The 17,995-nt window shown below is 41.3% G+C and overlaps 1 protein-coding gene across 4 annotated transcripts in view; it reads right to left on the bottom strand.

The window, feature by feature from the left end:
- Positions 1 to 17,995, bottom strand: part of LOC149321215 (plexin-B1-like) — a 221,080-nt gene that overhangs the window by 64,274 nt on the left and 138,811 nt on the right. For all 4 annotated transcript variants that reach the window (XM_089517440.1, XM_089517430.1, XM_089517450.1 and 1 more), the window contains 4 exons: positions 16,723 to 16,905; positions 12,695 to 12,823; positions 6,977 to 7,077; positions 1,711 to 1,843 (listed from right to left, as the gene is read on the bottom strand). In XM_089517440.1, coding sequence (XP_089373566.1) covers positions 1,711 to 1,843; positions 6,977 to 7,077; positions 12,695 to 12,823; positions 16,723 to 16,905 — 546 coding nt within the window. The remainder of the gene's footprint in view (positions 1 to 1,710; positions 1,844 to 6,976; positions 7,078 to 12,694; positions 12,824 to 16,722; positions 16,906 to 17,995) is intronic.

Genomic DNA, 17,995 nt, shown 5'->3' with positions numbered 1-17,995 from the left:
CCTTTTCTAAATATTCAATCAAGTTTATATTAACCAGATCTTGTGAAACCAAATAATGCATAAATTAGGAAAACAATGAGTATGTGTGGAAACACAACATGCCATGGACAAAAGACATTTCTGAGGACCTCAGAAAAGTAGTTAATCAGTCTGGAAAGAGTTACAAAATCATATTAAAGGATTTGGGACTCTCCCAAATCACCCTCAGACAATCTACAAATGGAGAAAATTCAAGACCACAGTCACTCTATCCAGAAACAGATACGCTACTAAAATATCTCCAAGAACAAACATCATCCAGAAAGTCACAAAGAGCCCCAGAGTAACATCCCAGTTTTTGTGGGTTTTTCGGGCTGTGTGGCCATGTTCTAGAAGAGTTTCTTCCTGATGTTTCGCCAGCATCTGTGGCTGGCATCTTCAGGGAATGCTTGCCTGGAAAGAAGTTGGGTATGTATATACTGTGTGACCCTGGGGAGGCAGGAGTAATTTGCCTGTGTATTGTTCTGTGCTGATGGCAGGCCTCAGGCTGGGAGTCTAATGCAAAAGAGGATTAGTGTCTGCTAATTGGTGATCATTATCTGCTGGAGAAGCCCCTGACTCTGAGTGGTTTCCCATTTGCATTTGCTGAGTCCTCATTTTGCTATTCTTCGGGACTGTTAGCCAAATTCCATTCACTTTAAGGGTTTCTTCTTTCTGGTTGAAATTATCCAGATGTTAGTGGATTTCAGATTTTGGATGAGTCACACTCTCTCAGCCTCAGAGGAAGGGAATGGCAAATCCCCTCTGAAGAAACTTGCCAAGAAACCCCCATGATAGGTTCGTCTTAAGGTTGCCATAAGTTGGAAATGACTTGAAGGAACACAAAAACAAATGGATTAGTTTAAGATCTAATAACAGTTTAGGTTGGAACTATATGACAGCCTTAAGGGATTCACCAACTTTTTCTCACCACTATAAATCTCAATGACTTTTTTGTTTTGTTTCCTAAAGCTTTTGGAATTCTGTTTTAATGTTATTTTTTAAATTTTGTATATTCAATTTGTGAAACTATGCTATTTGTTTTCCTTCCCTGTATTCTTCTTTTATTAAACTACACATTTGACAAAGTTGTGTCTTTTTATTGTTTTATTTTTGTTCAGCACCATGTTCCTTGGTGGTGATAATGTAAATAAAAATAATCTTGACACTTGCAGACTATCTGCACTTACACAATGTATAAGGGAGATGTCTATGGCTGCAGAAATAATCCAGTCTAACACCATTTTAAATGCCATGGCCCAATGCTATGGAATTCTGGGAACAATCATTTGTTGTGGCACCAGAGTGCTCTGATAGAGAAGATTAATTACAATTCCCAGAATTACACAGAACTGAGCCATGGCAGTTAAAATGGTGACAAACTGGATTATTTCTGCAGTGTGTATACAGACATAGACATCCATCTTATATATTTCTCCCCACCTTGTCCCAGGGAGTTCTCCAGAATGTTTCCAGCTCTTCAGCTTTGATCAACTTCACATTATACAAAAGGGGTTGACAGCGAGAAGTGTGAATGACTTCCAAGTTCCCTCTTCACAAATGGGAAGCATGAAAATGAGTGGTGGGAAAGTCACTCACACTTCTGCTGTCCCCAGAGGGAAAGTAGCAGCTGCTCTTTGCAAGACAATTTCTCAGCCTCCAAAGGGGATTTGACATGTCATCACAGCTTACATTTTTCTGTACTTCTCTGCTGATGCTGGCTGGAGTCACTGACTGGACAGACAGACACTGCTGGGCTGAGTTAAAACCCCACAGCCACTGCTCACTCACTTGGAACCTGAAGCATTCAGAGCGACGGCTGCACCTGGGGACACACACACATAGATGAAGACAGGAAAAAAGCAAAAAGATCTTTAACTGCTCTAGACAGAAAACAAACATTTTGTTTTAATGTGGTGTAGTGGTTTTAATGTTGCGAGAGACACAGTTAGGATGCATCTGTACCATAGAAACAATGCAATTTGGTACCACTTCAACTGCCATGGCTCAACTCTACAGAATTCTGGGATTTCTAGTTTTGTGAGGCATTAGCACTCTTGGGCAGGGAAGGCTGATCATCTTGTAAAACTACAAATCCCAGGATTCTATAGGATGGAGCGACAAGACTTAAAGTGGTGTCAAACTGTATTACACTCTTACCTCGGGTTACGAACGCGCCGGGATACGAACTTTTCGGGTTACGAAAAAAAAAATAAATAAAAAATATTTCCGGGTTACGAAGGTTATTCCGGGTTACGAATAACCTTTTGATGCTTTTCGGCGCTATTTCGCACCAAATCGCGGCTTCCCTCCATTAGCGCCTATGGCTTTCTCGGCTTACGAAGACTTCCGGGTTACGAAAATGGCGGCGGAACGGATTATTTTCGTAACCCGAGGTAAGAGTGTATTTCTACAGTGCAGATTCACCCCTCAGTCCAATGCTGAGCTTGCGATGCTTGCTTTTGGATAGACTACAACTCCCAGAATCTACCAGTCAGCATGGCACTGTCTCAGCTGTCTGAAGGATTCTGGGAGCTGTAATCCAAAAAGTAACCTCCAAGCTCTGGATAAACCACAAGTCTGTCCCAGCCAGGTATATCAGAACCAGCCAGGACTCCAAAAACTATCCTCAGCTTTAGAGCTTAGTCCTAGCACTCTATTCCCTTGTGAGTTCCTAAGCCCTGGTGGAATCGGACAGAAAATGAACAGCTGTTATTACTGGAGGGAGCATGATAAAAAAGAAGGAGGCCTGTGGCTGTTGGGATGCTGTAATCCCCCATTGGACAGTGGCTATGATAGCACTACAAACAGCAAAATCTACATTGTAAACCTTGTCTAGCATTTTAGATAAAACTGCATCATAATGATATTGGTGAGTGTGTGTGTGTGTGTGTGTGTGTGTCTGTCTGTCTGTCTATCTATCTATCTATCTATCTATCTATCTATCTATCTATGAGAACCAATGTGGTGTAGTGGTTTGAGCATTGGCCTAGGTCTCTGGAGAACAAGATTAGAATTCCAGTTCCACCATGTAAACCAATTGGGTGACCTTGGGCAAGTCACTGTCTCTCAGACTCAGAGGATGGCAATGACAAACTACCTGGCAAGTTTCTTCAAACTTGCCAAGAAAACCCCATGATAGGTTCGCTTTAGGGTCACTATAAGTAAAAATTACCTGAAGGCATACAATAAACAGACAAGAATACAATACAGAAAAAAGATATCTAAAAAATGCGTAGGCTACCAGATTTTATGAATGATTATTAAAAACCTTGCCTTCCCAACTTTCCTAAATACACAAGGAAGGACTAGAATTTATAAATGCAACATTAGTTTACTATTTACTATAAATATCTTTGTTCACTTTGTGCTTCTTTATTTATTAAAATGTCTATATGCTGTTCTATGGTGTAAGATCACTAGGCAACACTATATAATAAGTTTAAACCTTTTAACCATTTAAAATTTAAAACTGTAAGAAGTAATTTAAATATTTAAAACAATTTTAAGATATTTAAAAGCATAGTAAAAAATAACAATTTAAAATGTTAAAACAGTCTCAAATCATGAATGTGTGGACATTTGGGTAATATTCTAAGGTTCTGAATATTTTAATATAAATCCATGTGTGTAGAGATAAGAAAGAAAAATATTAGGAAATAAGAAAGAGCAAAAAGCTAAAATAGGAAGGGTATAAAAATATTTATATATGTATACATGTGTGAGTATAGATATATTTATTTATGTAGATGTGGGTATGTGCTCATAAGTAGAGATACATATATAGAAGAAATCTAAAGTCAATTAAGCAGAAAAAAATATATAATTCAAGAATTAGATACTAGGAAGTTTGTTTTATATATCTCTTTGTGCATAGCTGGGTGAGTTGTGATTAAGTTGTTTGTTTGAGTCAATGGAATTAATGCATGTATATTCTAATGTTTTTAATATGGAAAAATGAAATAAATATATATAATATATATCCATGTCAGTAGTGGAATGAAACCAGTGTTGGAGCCAACCAGGCCTTTGAGGGGAATGCATTCCAAAACCAGGGTTACTACATAGCAGGGAAAGACCTCTCTCACATCCCCATGCAGCGCATTGCCTCCACTGGTGGGACACAGTCTGCACCTAATCTCAGATCTCAGGCAGGCACACAAAAAGAAAGGTATTCCTTCAGGTATCAAGACCCCAGGTTGCACAAGACTGCAAGGTTTATCATCAGTTGTCAGGTAGGCATATATAGTGACAGTAGCATTAGGGTGGTACTTTCTCACATAATTCTGGGTCCAGGGAACCACACATGGGAAACATGGGCGGGGTACATACCGCCACTTTGCGGCGCTCTGCCGCCGCCGCCAGTAGGTCCGCGGGGGAGCCGGAGCCTTCACACGGCCCGACTCCCGCGCGGACCGAAAAAGAAGCTCCAAAATGGAGCTTCTTTTTTCGTCGCATTTGCGACGTAGCGAGGCGCCAGGGGCGCGCTCGCTACGTCACAAGCGGCGCGACGCGTACGGACGCTCAGCGTCCGATACGCAAAGATGGCGGCGCCCATGTGGAAGGGGCGCCGCCATCTTGTACGTCTTCTATACGTACTAGGGTTAGGGGGGTGCGGAAGCACCGCCCCTTCCTAACCCTAGTACGTATAGAAGACGTACTAAATGGCGGTATGTATCCCGCCTTAGAATCATAGAATCGTAGAGTTGGAAGAGACCACAAGGGCCATTCAGTCCAACTCCCTGCCATGCAGGAACTCTCAATCAAAGCATCCCTGACAGATGGCCATCCAGCCTCTGTTTGAAGACCTCCAAGGAGTAGATTCCACTACACTCTGAGGAAAGAGTGTGTTCCACTGTCCAACAGCCCTTACTGTCAGGAAGTTCTTCCTAATGTTGAGGTGGAATCTCTTTTCCTGTAGCTTGCATCCATTGTTCCGGGTCCTGTTCTCTGGAGCAGCAGAAAACAAGCTTGTTCCCTCCTCAATATGACATCCCTTCAAGTATTTAAACAGGGCTATCATATCACCTCTTAACCTTCTCTTCTCCAGGCTAAACATCCCCAGCTCCCCAAGTCATTCCTCATAGGGCATGGTTTCCAGACCCTTCACCATTTTAGTCGCCCTCCTTTGGACACACTCTAGTTTCTCAATGTCTTTTTTGAATTGTGGTGCCCAGAACTGGACACAATATTCCAGGTGGGGCCTGACCAAAGCAGAATAGAGTGGCACTATTACTTCTCTTGATCTAGACACTATACTTTTATTGATGCAACCTAAAATTGCATTGGCCTTTTTAGTTGCCGCATCACACTGTTGACTCATGTTCAACTTGTGGTCTACTTGGGCTCCCAGATCCCTTTCACATGTAGTTTCATTCAGCCAGGTGTCACCCATCCTATATCTCTGCATTTTATTTTTCTGCCCTAAGTTCAGTACCTTACATTTCTTCGTATTGAATTTCATTTTGTTAGCTTTGGTCCAGCTTTCTAGTCTATTCAGGTCGTTCTGAATTTTGATCCTGTCCTCTGGGGTATTAGCTACACCCCTAATTTGGTGTCATCTGCAAATTTGATGAATATGCCCCCAATTCTATCATCCAAGTCATTGATAAAGATGTTGAATAGCACTGGGCCCAGGACAGAGCCCTGTGGGACCCCACTGGTCACTTCTCTCCAGGATGAAAAGGAGCCATTGTTGAGCACCCCTTGGGTTCGGCCGGTCAACCAATTACAAATCCATGTAACAGTTACCTTGTCTAGCCCACATGGATTTGTAACTTCCTCAACATATGAAATAAAGATCCAAAAAACACCACAGAAATATTCTAGTTTGAGACCGCTTTAACTGCCCTGATTCAGTGCTAGGGAATCCTGGGAACTATAATTTATTGTGGCACCAGAGCGCTCTCTGACAGAGAAGGCTAAATGTCTTACAAAACTACAGTTCTCAGAATTCTCTAGCATTGAGCCAAGGCAGTTAAAGTAGTCTCAAACTGGATTATTTCTGCAATGTGTTTTGGACCCAAGTTTCTTGGAAATGGTTTTTCTTTTGCTGTTATAAACTCTATTCAATTAATTGACTCATCATTGTAAAGTTCCAAGTACAGATTGCAACCACTGAGTCAGGAGTGGGGACCTTAAGCGACCTCCATAACTGGGCAATAGCTAGGCAGGGAGTAAGTATTTAATTAGCTCTTTCTAAATTATGTAAGAGACATCCTGCCAGTTTCTATTAAGAAGAATCAAACTGAGAATTCAAAGTAACTTCATAATTTGCTTCCTGAATTTTAGTTATGATGAGGTTCTAAAAATGTTTTATGTGAGTACGAGACTCCTGCAAATGAGAGCAAGGGTGGGTAACACCACTGTTGGATGGGCTACACTGACCTCCTCTCAACCCAGAGGGTGCCACAACCTAGCCTCTCACGGAAGCATTGTCAGCCACACTCCTGCCCCCAAATGCCCTGTTAGAACAACACTATGCCATGATACAGAGTTGTTCTAATGCTACTGTTTGAGGGGAAAAACAAAACAAAACATGATGGCCTTTACTTCAGGACATTGTTAGGTTGGGGTGAGGATGCAAAGGAGCACTACCATTTCCAGCAACAGCAAAACAAAAATCATTCTCACTGCCACAGTCAGTAAGCCTTTGCTCCCAACAGTTGTACAGGATCCTCTTTGCACAAAAAAATGGGCCAGTGGCTTTTACTCCTTCCCCCTTATATAACCCACAGGCCAAAATTTAAGATTAAAAACTATTCTGAACTTTTTTTTTGTTTGGATGATGGCTGAATTGTATGGAACTTTGGATCCCCAACTAGGATAAGATGGGAAATAGTAAGGAGAAGGAAGAAGAAGAGGAGGACTGTGTATCCCAGGTTCAGTTTTGGGGCTATAAGTGGTATCCCTAAGACGACATAGCAAAATACCAAGATATATCAAAATGATCTCTTACTTTCCTTGGAGAACACACCAACCACAATATGGGTCCCTTGGTGCCAAACATGATTCACAGTCAGAGTACTGAGAACATTCAAATATGGGAATTTTGGATACCTGCAAAAAGAGAGAGAGAGACAGAGAGAGAAGTAAATGGTTGGTCAAGTGGGACCAAAACAAACACACATTTGTTTCACATTGTGTGATTATAGCACTTTGCTAAAACTACATCCTATGGACCCCGGGATTTGTAGTAATATGAGGTATTTAGAGTTCTCTGCTAAAGGGTTCTAGTGCTTCACCAGAATACACATTCCAGGATTCTGCAGGGTGCAGCCATGGGGTTAAATTGCTAAAGTGCTATATATGTGTGGTTTGAAAGAGATTCTGGACACCTTCTTACTGAGGAATCTATTAAACCTCTATTGTTATTCCTGAGTGATCTCCATTAAATTCCAATCAATCCAGGTGTGTGTGTTTTGGAGTGTGACATACTACATAAATTATGCAATCCTGAAATTTGATATAAGGTGCATAATTCATTATTAGCACCGTGCTCAGAAGGTGTGGAGTGTGACCCATATTTTCAGTGGCTAAGAAAACCCTACAAAATTCATGGGGATCCCCATAAGTTGATAGGCAACTTAAAGGAACACACACACACACACACACAGGTTGAGAAGCCATCAGTGGTATCAAATAAAAATATGAGTTTTAAATTATTATTTAATGAGATATGATTCATTCTGCATGCAAGTAAAAATGGTTCTAACATGGGTGCAAAAGCACACTTTCTTCAGTATCCAATGGTAAGCTAACCATCGATGGGTCTACTCTAGTAGGAAACCATCAAGAGGATTTAGGTTTGACTCACCCACCCAGTATTGTTGGACTGCAATTCCCTGCAGTTCTGGCCAACATGACCAGTGGTGCAGAGTGCTGGGAGCAGCACTTCAACAACACCTGAAGGATATGTGATTCCCATCCCTGATTTAAGCCTTTGAGAGTGTGGCCTGTTACAGACTGCCAAAATAAAGCTGCTTCAGGTCTCTTTGGAGGTATGCTATTTAAATGATGCATGGGTCCTAAGAGTCCGGAGGTCGCACCAAAGCCACACTCCATTCCTAAGCACTGGAGTGCAGCTTTGGTGCAGCTTCCAGATTCTTAGGACCCATGCATCATTTAAACAGCATACCTCCAAAGAGACCCGAAGCAGCTTTATTTTGGCAGTCTGTAACAGGCCTATGTGTACATGTTTCTCTACACACATTGCTCCCGCTGTGGCCAATGTTCAGGTGCACATGTTGCTCTTTATGAAACTAAAATGGCATCACCCTCACACAAAGAATAGGTACCAGGCTTGAAAAAATCCCAAGGTCTGCAGAAGTACTAAAAACCTGTATGAATAAATACTAAAAATGGGGAAATTCCCTCAACAGCTCAAAGAGGACTGAACATGTTCAACAGTCTAACTCCTGAGGAAAGCAGAACAGAATACTGGAGAGGAGGGAGGATTGAACAGAGTACTGCACTATAAGACACTGAAAAGATAATTTCTCTTGTTGCAGTTCCCTTTTCTTGTCTAAGAGCCTTATTGAATTAAAGTCATCCTTCCGTTTGTGCAGACTTCAAATCTGCATCCCTCGATTACTCGCAAGGGCAAAATGGAGGGACTTAAAATGGAGCACCAATAGGGCTTGAATATTGGCGGATAACCGATTTCGTAGGGAGGTCTGGAATGGTTCCCCTGCAAAAACAAAGGGGCGACTGTATTAAACAAACCCAGCAGGCAAACAAAAAGGCTTTTTTTCTCCCTCCGCATGATGTTTTTCCTTCTAAACTGTCTCATTTGTCAAGCTGGAATAATCAGTTTGGCAAAAATGAGGCTTTTACAATGCTTCCCTCACACTTTTACAACCAAAAGAGAATGAAGGTCATGTGGTAGGAGAGGGAAAAAACATGCATTTGCCTGCCGAGTTTGTTTAATAATACAATAAGGCTTCTAGAATCCTTCTTGCTTGCTTACTCTCTTCACAAACACACACACACACACACACACACACACACACAAAACAGGAATTATAGTGGTTTTTTATAATTTAAAAGGTACTTGTATTTTAAAAGTTAGCCGTTTATGTTTTTTTATTATTGACAGGACCTTTTAGAATGATCAAAATATTGTTGAAAAGTTGAACACAGGCTAAACATTGCAGTCCTGGTTAAACAGTACAGAATAAACCCGACTGTACACAATCCAGCCACCCTTCGCCTCTGATAGGAAAAAAAACCTAAAAGGTGTGAAAGAGGACAGCACTATTTGGGGAGGTAGAGGAGTCTTGTGGGGGTGTGCGGTGGGGGAAACTGCTTGGGAAGAGAGCAGTTCTGGTGAAAATATTTGATGGAGCCTCTGAAATTCCCAGCTGGCTTGGGCAGGGTACCATCACGTGAAAGAAAGCCCGGTGCAGAGCTCATAAAGAACAGACAGTGATAAACGACATTAGGCTGGGAGAGATGGCGAGATAGCTGAGGCTGCAGTGCCTGAGCAAGCTCTTTGTCTTATTGGACATTTCCCATCTGCTGGCTCTTTTTCCTCCTAGCCTGTCATCTGCTTTTCGTCAGGAAGCCCTTCTTAATTGTCTGAAACATTTTTATGCATTTAAAAAAAATCTACTAAAATAAAATATACACACACAACCCAAATTAACTGAGATCACAATATATTTTATATGTATTTACTTCCGGGCAGCTGGCATGCATATAAATATATGGCAGCATATAAAGTGTTTCCTATTTTGCTAATTTCCAAAGTGGCAGGCATGTCAGGCTGTGCCATCAAAACAGTATGTATTATTAAAGATATAGCTGTGTTAGTCTGTATCAGCATAAAAAGTTGTAAAGGAATGAGACTAACTGAGAAAAAGACATTTCTAGAATATTCTTCATCACAGGCATCTGATGAGGTGAACTGGAAGCTTATGTCAGAAATTCCTTTTTCTTAATTAATCTCAAAGGTGCTGCAGGATTCCTTTCTATCTTAAAACGTACTGTGAAAAAGCCATGTGGCACCTTTAAACATAACAGCTCTGCAATAGTATTAGCTGTCGTGAAGTATACTACAAGTATCATAATATTATAATTGTAAAACTAGGGGAATGGAACTGGAGTATGGTTCCTAACTGTAAATGCCTTTAGCGAGAGAGAGAGAGAGAGAGAGAGAGAGAGAGAGAGAGAGAGAGAGCGCATGGTGTAGTGGTTTGATCTGAACAAATTTTGCCAAGAAAATGCAATGATAGTTCACCTTAGAGTTGCCGGAAGTCGAAAATTACTTGAAGACATACAACAAAAAGACACACACACACACACACACACACACACACACACACACACACACCTAATATAATATAATACACCTGTAGTAAAATATTATTGTTTAGCACAACACATACAGATAAATCTATTAATCTGGATGGTGCCCCTGTATCACAGTCCTATTTTAATGTTGATGCTTCTGGCAAGTTTATGGGCTTGATCAGGTTCGAGTATCACTCCAGTGCCAGACCACTGGGAAATAATAGGTTGGGAATAAAATGAGATGAATAAACTAAAGGCATTTACAGTTAGGAGCCATACTCCAGTTCCATTACCCTAGTTTTACAATTAATCCTATGCTGTTTCATGATAAAGACCTTTCTTAAGCAATTCTGTACATGTAATCAATTGCCAGTGCACATGTAATTATGTGCAACTCACATCGCACATGAAATAAGCAAGACATTCCTCACTTTTAAATGAACGACAAGATTTCCACTTACATCTTATGTGGAAATCCCTCCAAACCTTTGGATAAACTGCAATCATATACTCACACTTCTTTATCCCCTCATGATCACTTGTAATTACAAATACAAATACACACACGAGCTATCTCTCTCCAATCTTTCATTCTCTTTCAGCTGTTTTAATCTAGCTGCTTGACAAGCTTATCAGTGACATACCAAGTATTACAAACTATGAGTTTCTCTCTCTGTGTATGCATGCGTTTCAGAATCTTACTTTACTGCTACATGTTGGCTGGATTTTGTAGTATTATTTTTTAAATTTATTTCAAAATAGAGCCGTGAATGAATGAATGGATTCCTCTTCCTCGACTCTGTGGTCTTCAATTGTTCATGATCCCTCTGGGATATTAGCATGGCTGCCCTAGCTTGGTTGCCTTTCCTTACTGATATGGATTTTCATCTTTCCTTACACCAAAGGTTCAAAGAAGACCACAACATTCTAAGACTGCCAGAAGATTCACCTTTGCTTGTAGGAAAATAAGATGAGAAATCCATTAAACATGGATTAATTAAAGGAGACTGGAGAAGCTGGGTTAGAGGGAGTGCCAGGCCATCCCGGCTTTTACCAGTGTTAACTCTCATTTTCAAAGATAATTTTCTTCTGACAACCAAATGTTGGAGACCAGTAACAAAAAGAGAATGGTCTACCTGTGAACTTGCTTTGAACCTTTCACTTGTTTAACCGGTGAAGATGATAGCCATGTTTAAATATTTGAAGGGATGTCACGTTAAGATTAGAGCAAGCTTGTTTTCTGCTGCTCCAGAGAATAGGACACAGAGCAATGGATTCAAACTACAGGAAAAGAGATTTCCCCCAAACATTGGGAAGAACCTCTTGACAGTAAGAGCTGTTTGATTGTGAAATATGCTGTCTCAAAATGTGGAGGTCCTCTTCTTTGGAGGTTTTTAAATAGAGGCAGGATGGCCATCAGCAGCGAGTGCTTCAACTATGTCTTCCTGCATGGCAAAGGAATTGGACTGGATGGTTCTTGTGGTCTCTTCCAACCCTATGATTCTATGATTTTACTTTCAGAACCAGCTGGATCACCAGCTTAAACCATCATGGAAATAGGCAGGCTCACAATATGTTGCTACCTTAAGTGAAAGACAAGAGGGCATTGGCCTCCCATTCCACAAGAAAAAACTTGGAGTTCTTAATACTGGTAATGGGATATCATCCTCCACAACACCCAACAGCAGCAGGTTCCTTTAGGGAAAGAGGACAGGCTGTATGATACATGCCCTCCAAGAATGACCATGGCCAGGAGGCTCAGGGGAAAGCTCAGAGGACAATGGCTATTGCCTCCCTACAATCTGCTGCCTGAGGGGGTAGCCCCACTCTGGCTAATGACAGGACCAGCCCTGTGTGCCAGTTCTGACATTTACATCCTCAACCAAAAGAATATCACTTCATCTGTGTCCATTACATATTTGCATATGTACACATTTTGACTACGTATTTCCCTAGACTGGTCAATTTATTTGTGAGGGACTTTGGCTGCTTCCACACTGCAGGGAAAAAAAAAAGCAGTTTGATACCACTTTAACTGCCAAGACTCAATTCTATGAAATCCTGGAATTTGTACTTTAGTGGGGCACTAGAGCTCTCTGACAGGGAAAGTTAAATGTCTCACAAAATTACAAATCCCAGAATTTCATAGCATTAAGTCATGCCAGTTAAAGTGGTGTCAATCTATTTTATTTCTGCAGTATGACGGCAGTCTTTGTGAGGGACATGTTTGTTAGAAACATAGCTCTTGGAAGAGTAGGAACCCCTTCCTAACAACGTATGGCCCACTTCAGAGGCAGGCCTATTCTGCAAAACCAAACACACTTCCCTCTCGCTGTGAAGAGTGCTGCTGTGTTAGACAGGTGTGGAGTATGGTTGTTCTCACCATAGACTGAGTCATGACATAAAGGTGCTCCTTGGGCTGATCAAAAAGGAGGTCTCCATTCACGGCACCGTTGGGCTGGATCACCTGAGAAGCATAGAGGTGGGCGTCTCCCATCACTCCTAGGTAGGCCTGCAAGGGAGCAAATCAGAATGGACAAAGAAATTAGAGGAATGGGAGATAAAGTGATACAGGTCTAATCAGTTTGAGATCCTTGTTTCATTTTTCAGTAGTAAAGGAACCCAGATTTCTATACCACAGAGTCTATGATGAGAATGATCCCATAAATACATTTATAAAAAACTGTGCCAAATGATTACATCTGCTATCTCTGCATTTCTTTTGCCACAGTCAGTCAAACTATGATTCAATTGCACCTTAGCTTTTGCATTAGGGATGCAGGAGGGGGCATGATCCACAGCTGTAGTTACAATAAAACTACTATTGATTTTGTCACTGTTCCTCCTGCAGCTCCTTTGAATTGCACAGGAGCTCTGCTAGGACCAAACCAATGGAGGAACAGGATCCAGGACTGGGAGAACAGCTGCAGGAGGAATGACAGGAAAATGACCAGTGGATTTGCCACCTCTTTGGCAGTGGCTCCCCTAGACTCTCCCTATTTTACATCAAACTCTCACAAGTACCTGCTACAGCTTTCCCCAGCTATAGGAATGCTGACAGGGGGAGAGACCTGCCTTCTGGGGAGGGGTTGTCTGCTTTTTGCTCCTCTCCCCATTCTTTAAAACCTAGCAATGATGCAGAGCAGAGGAGAGGGATGGACACACACACTTCCAAAGAATTTTAAATAAAGAAATGAAATGGAAGAATATGGAGGTTGTAAAGCAACATGGAAGTAAAGAGGAGGATTACTGGTCTTGACTCCATTAAATAAAAACATCCAGATGAGTTTCCCTAATATTTGCACTCACCAAACTACAAATCCCAGGTTTCTGTATGATAGAGTCATGGTAGTTAACATAGTGTCAAACTGCTTATTTCTGCAGTGTGGATACACCCCCAGTCGTTGGAGCAAAGCAAGAGGGATATAAATAAAGATGATGACGATGACAATAAAGTGCCCCATGCAATATCTATTCATATACTGTACAGAAACTTGCAAGTACAACTTAAGTGGACTGACTGTAGTCTCTCAAACAATAAGCCCACCTGGGAATTCAGATGTTGTTAGACCACCTCTCAGAATCCCTCACTATTCTCTTTCTTAAATGGGCTTCTGGGAGCTAAAGTCCAACAACATCTGGGGATCCAAGTTTGGGAACCACCAGCTTATGATAACTGCACACATAATCATATTATGATATGATATGTCAAGGAATAGCCTCCCACCTGTGTTCACTTTGGAAGGCCACTAGGTGGCACCATGACCAAGAGGTTGAAGAAAAAGCTATTACTTCTTGTTAGCCTATGGGGCAGCTGTGTTGGACATATAGCAAAGTACAATAACATCCAAAATCCACAAAACAGTGAAACCTAGATTCAGCGAACCAAAATGTATAAAATACATGCTGCAAGCTTTCGAAGCTCTACTGGCTTCTTCATCAGGCAAAAGTGTTAAGAATCATACAGGAGGGGAAAAATTATAAAATTAGGATGTTAGTCACAGGCTTGTATTTTGCATTTTGGTTGACTGAATAAAGGTATTACTATTTTGTAGATTTTGGATATTATTCTTCTTGTTAAGGATTCCTTCATGCCTGGGAGCATCAAAAACCTGCAGTGGTGCAAACTGACAGGAAAGTCAGGGCAAGCAACAGTAGAACCTCACCTCAGGAAATAAAAATGCTAGTGTGAACGATGGGATTAGAAGTAGGAGTTCATTTACAAATTCCCTTGGGGATACTTAAGCATTTCTGTAAAATGGGAATTACAGTGCCATTTCCCATTCAACAAGGAAACGTTTCAAAAACATTAATTTTTTCTAACTGCAAGCATTTTTTAAAAAACAACAGTTCAGTGACATATCCTTGAGACAGTGCTAAGTTACCTGGTTGGAGGTCTCACATTCATAGGGTCTTTATGAGTCAAAGTCAACTTGAGGGCAGTTAACCACCACAACAACAACAACAACAACAACTGTTTTCATTAATTCAGGCACACACCAGTTCAGTGTTAATAGCCCCAGGTTACTTGTACATGGAAAAAATGAAGGAGAGTAAGAACGAATATGGCGTAGTGCTTTGAGTATTGGACTAGGACCCTGATGCCCAGGGCTGATTCCCCACTCGGCCATGAAACCCACTGGGTGACCTTGGGCAAGCCACACTCTTTCAGGCTCAGGGGCAATAGCAAACCTCCTCTGGATAAATCCTGCCTAGAAAACACCATGATCGAGTCAGGTCACCGTAGAGCAAGGGTTCCCAACCTTTTTGACTTGCAGAGCCCTTATTTCTATGGCAAAGCCCCTAAGAGGCCTAACCTATGTCTTACAAGATAATGGTGTTTAGGAGTATATATAAGAATAGATTCTTATTCTTTAATTTCATTCAATTTTTATTTCTTTCATTTTCCTGGACCGGCCGCAGAGCACCTGGGAAGTGCATGCAGAGTCCTAAGGGCTCCTTGGAGCACAGGGTGGGAACCCCTGCCTTAGAGTAATTTGAGTGTGTGACTACCCACACTCAACCCACTGGATGTTCTTGGGTAAATCATGCGCTCTCAGCCTCAGAGGAAGGTAAAGGGAAATAATTTTGCCAAGAAAAAAACCCACAATAGGGTCATCATAAGTTGGAAACAACTTGAATGCACATAACAACAGCAACACAACAACAACAAAGAACTAGAAATACTTTCCCCAACCCAGATATATATGCAGTACAGATACACAAAAATGTGGTTTTTTAAAAAAAAATATTTTATTTTTAAATGTTTTACAATGGGCATACTTTGAGGCAGTGTCCTTCTTACCATATGTATCAGTTTATGATCTGTGTTCATGACCAAATTAAAAGCAAAATAAAATAAAATGGCCTGTGAATTCTTCATTGTTTGAAACAAGAGTAGAAACTAGCGCTGGGTGCAAAATTTCAATTCTTGTATTCTCCTTCAAAAAATAAATTTCTAGCCTTTACTGCTGCAGAGACAAACAGCGAAGTGAAACCTGGAAAGTCAGATAAGGTCGCTCAGTAGGATTTCCATGGCTCAGTGGGTGTGTGGGTGGGAGTGGGCAGCTGAGGGCTTTACATCATTCTTTACCTGCCCTGCCAGGGTCAGTAGAATAAATTATGTCAAGACCCCAATACATGTATCCTCACCTACTTTTCATAATTTTAACAGGCTTGCATATTATTATTTTTGGCTCTGAATCATAATTTTTAATACAGTGTAGTAGACACAGCTTTGCACACTTCGTATTTAAAAACACTTCCCATACCCACAGATTATTTGTATTGGTACAAGCAATAAAAATCTGTGCCTTCAAGTTGTTTCCGACTTATCGCGACTCTAACATGACCCTATCATGGAGTTTTCTAGGCAAGATTTGTTCAGAAAAGGTTTGCCACTGCGTTCCCCTGAGGCTGAGAGAGTGTAACTTGACCACAGTCATACAGGAGGAAAAAATATGACAATGTTAGTTACAGGCTTGCATTTTGCCAAAATGTTGCTGTTCTCAGTTAAGACGATATGCAGAGATATTCATGCAGACGGGCCACTCCTCCTTCTGGCCACATGGGTACAGGGAGACAAAGCATATTAAAGTCTAGAAAATAAACTTTAAATTCCATTTGCAATTTAAAAAAAAACACTTCCTTTGAGATCCAGGCTGTCTCTGTCCTTAGGTCAAGCTAGCCTCATTTAATCTTGTATACAGCAGACAAAAGTTTGGTTGTAAATGGAACCAAAATGCAGACACTTTTTTTTTTTTTTTTGACTACAGCTCTTAGAATAACAGAAACAGCCTGACTGTGGTGGGATTCTAGGAACTACATTCCAAAAAAGTAACTTGTCCAAGCTCAAAATGGAATATTGATGTACAGAGCTGTTCCTTTCTTCCTATGCCAATTAACACATACCTTATGCAGCTGACCTTTGCTGTCCCCCAGGAAAATGACAGTGTGTCCATCTTCAATGCTGACTGCTACAGCAGTGAGACGTGAATCTGGTTTTTCCAGGATAGCATTAGCTTCGAGTGGCAGCCGGCTGGCCATGGGACTTGGAGTGTGATCTGAACCACAAGGATAGGCATCCAACGTGTCCTTTATGGAGACAGGGAATAAAAAATGCAAGAATAAGCCTATTTAAGACCAGTCAGTCTTATGGAGATTAATTCCATTTTTCTACTAACGATCACTAACACAATAACAAGATATCTGTTTACAGCAAAGGTAGTCAGTCAGAGGCTAGTTTGGAGATCTACTGATCAAGTGAATTGGGATCCACATGAGGATGTAGTCTAGGTTAGCAGTCGTTTTTTCAAAGTTTCAATGCATCACCTGTAAAATGCCTCCCCCTAGCCAAACTAGGGTTGTGTTCACACAGACAAAAAAACCACATCATCCCTGCCCCGTCCTCTTAGTCCAGATGATGCAGGGCCCTGGTTCTTGTGCAATCTGTCTGGACAACATACAGCCAATTCAGCACCGAACTCACAGTATACCACCCTTAAACCGAATTTACGAATTCATCTTTTGCTTCAGATTTTCCTAGAAAATCCAGAGCCCTCCAGAGCAATAGCCTCCAGGCAGACATTTACAACATGTCCTGTTGTACCACTCCTCATCACCACCACTGGCATGAGCTGCTCCCTCTGAGGTCACAACAAGGTGCCCAGCCATATAATCGATTCTAGATGCCTCATTTCTGACTTCAGAGGGAGCTTCTTGACAGTGAGAGCAGTTCAGCAGATGCCTAGTGTGGTAGTGGGGTCTCCTTCTCTGGAGGTCTTCATGAAGAGTCTGGACAGCTACCTGCTGCATGTGCTTTAGCTGGAAATCCTACATTTAACAGTGGATGTTAGGAGTTCTGGTGGCAATGGTTAAATGCTGGTACTACAGTCACAAGGTTGTGAGTTCCATCCCAAGGTTGACTCAGCCTTCCATCCTTTTGTAGGTTGGTAAATTGAGTACCCAGCTTGTTGGGGGAATTTGGTTTACACACCGTAAATCGCTAGAGAGTGCTGAGTTCACTGATAAGCAAAATAGAAATGTAAATGCTAAATGCTGGATGGCCCATAGAGCTCTTTCCAACTATGTGATTTTATGCATAATTGGACTCAGCATGCTGCTTTTGCTAATCTTGGCAGGCAGCTGCTCATCTGAGAAGATGCTTGAAAGTTATTTTTTTAGC

The sequence above is a fragment of the Sceloporus occidentalis genome, unplaced genomic scaffold (genome assembly GCF_023333645.1).
Source record: "Sceloporus occidentalis isolate IW3139 unplaced genomic scaffold, rSceOcc1.0.p SCAF_1, whole genome shotgun sequence".
NCBI lineage: Eukaryota > Metazoa > Chordata > Lepidosauria > Squamata > Phrynosomatidae > Sceloporus > Sceloporus occidentalis.
The sequence above is the reverse complement of the archived record's forward strand: the minus strand, read 5'-3'. Positions and strand labels throughout refer to the sequence as shown.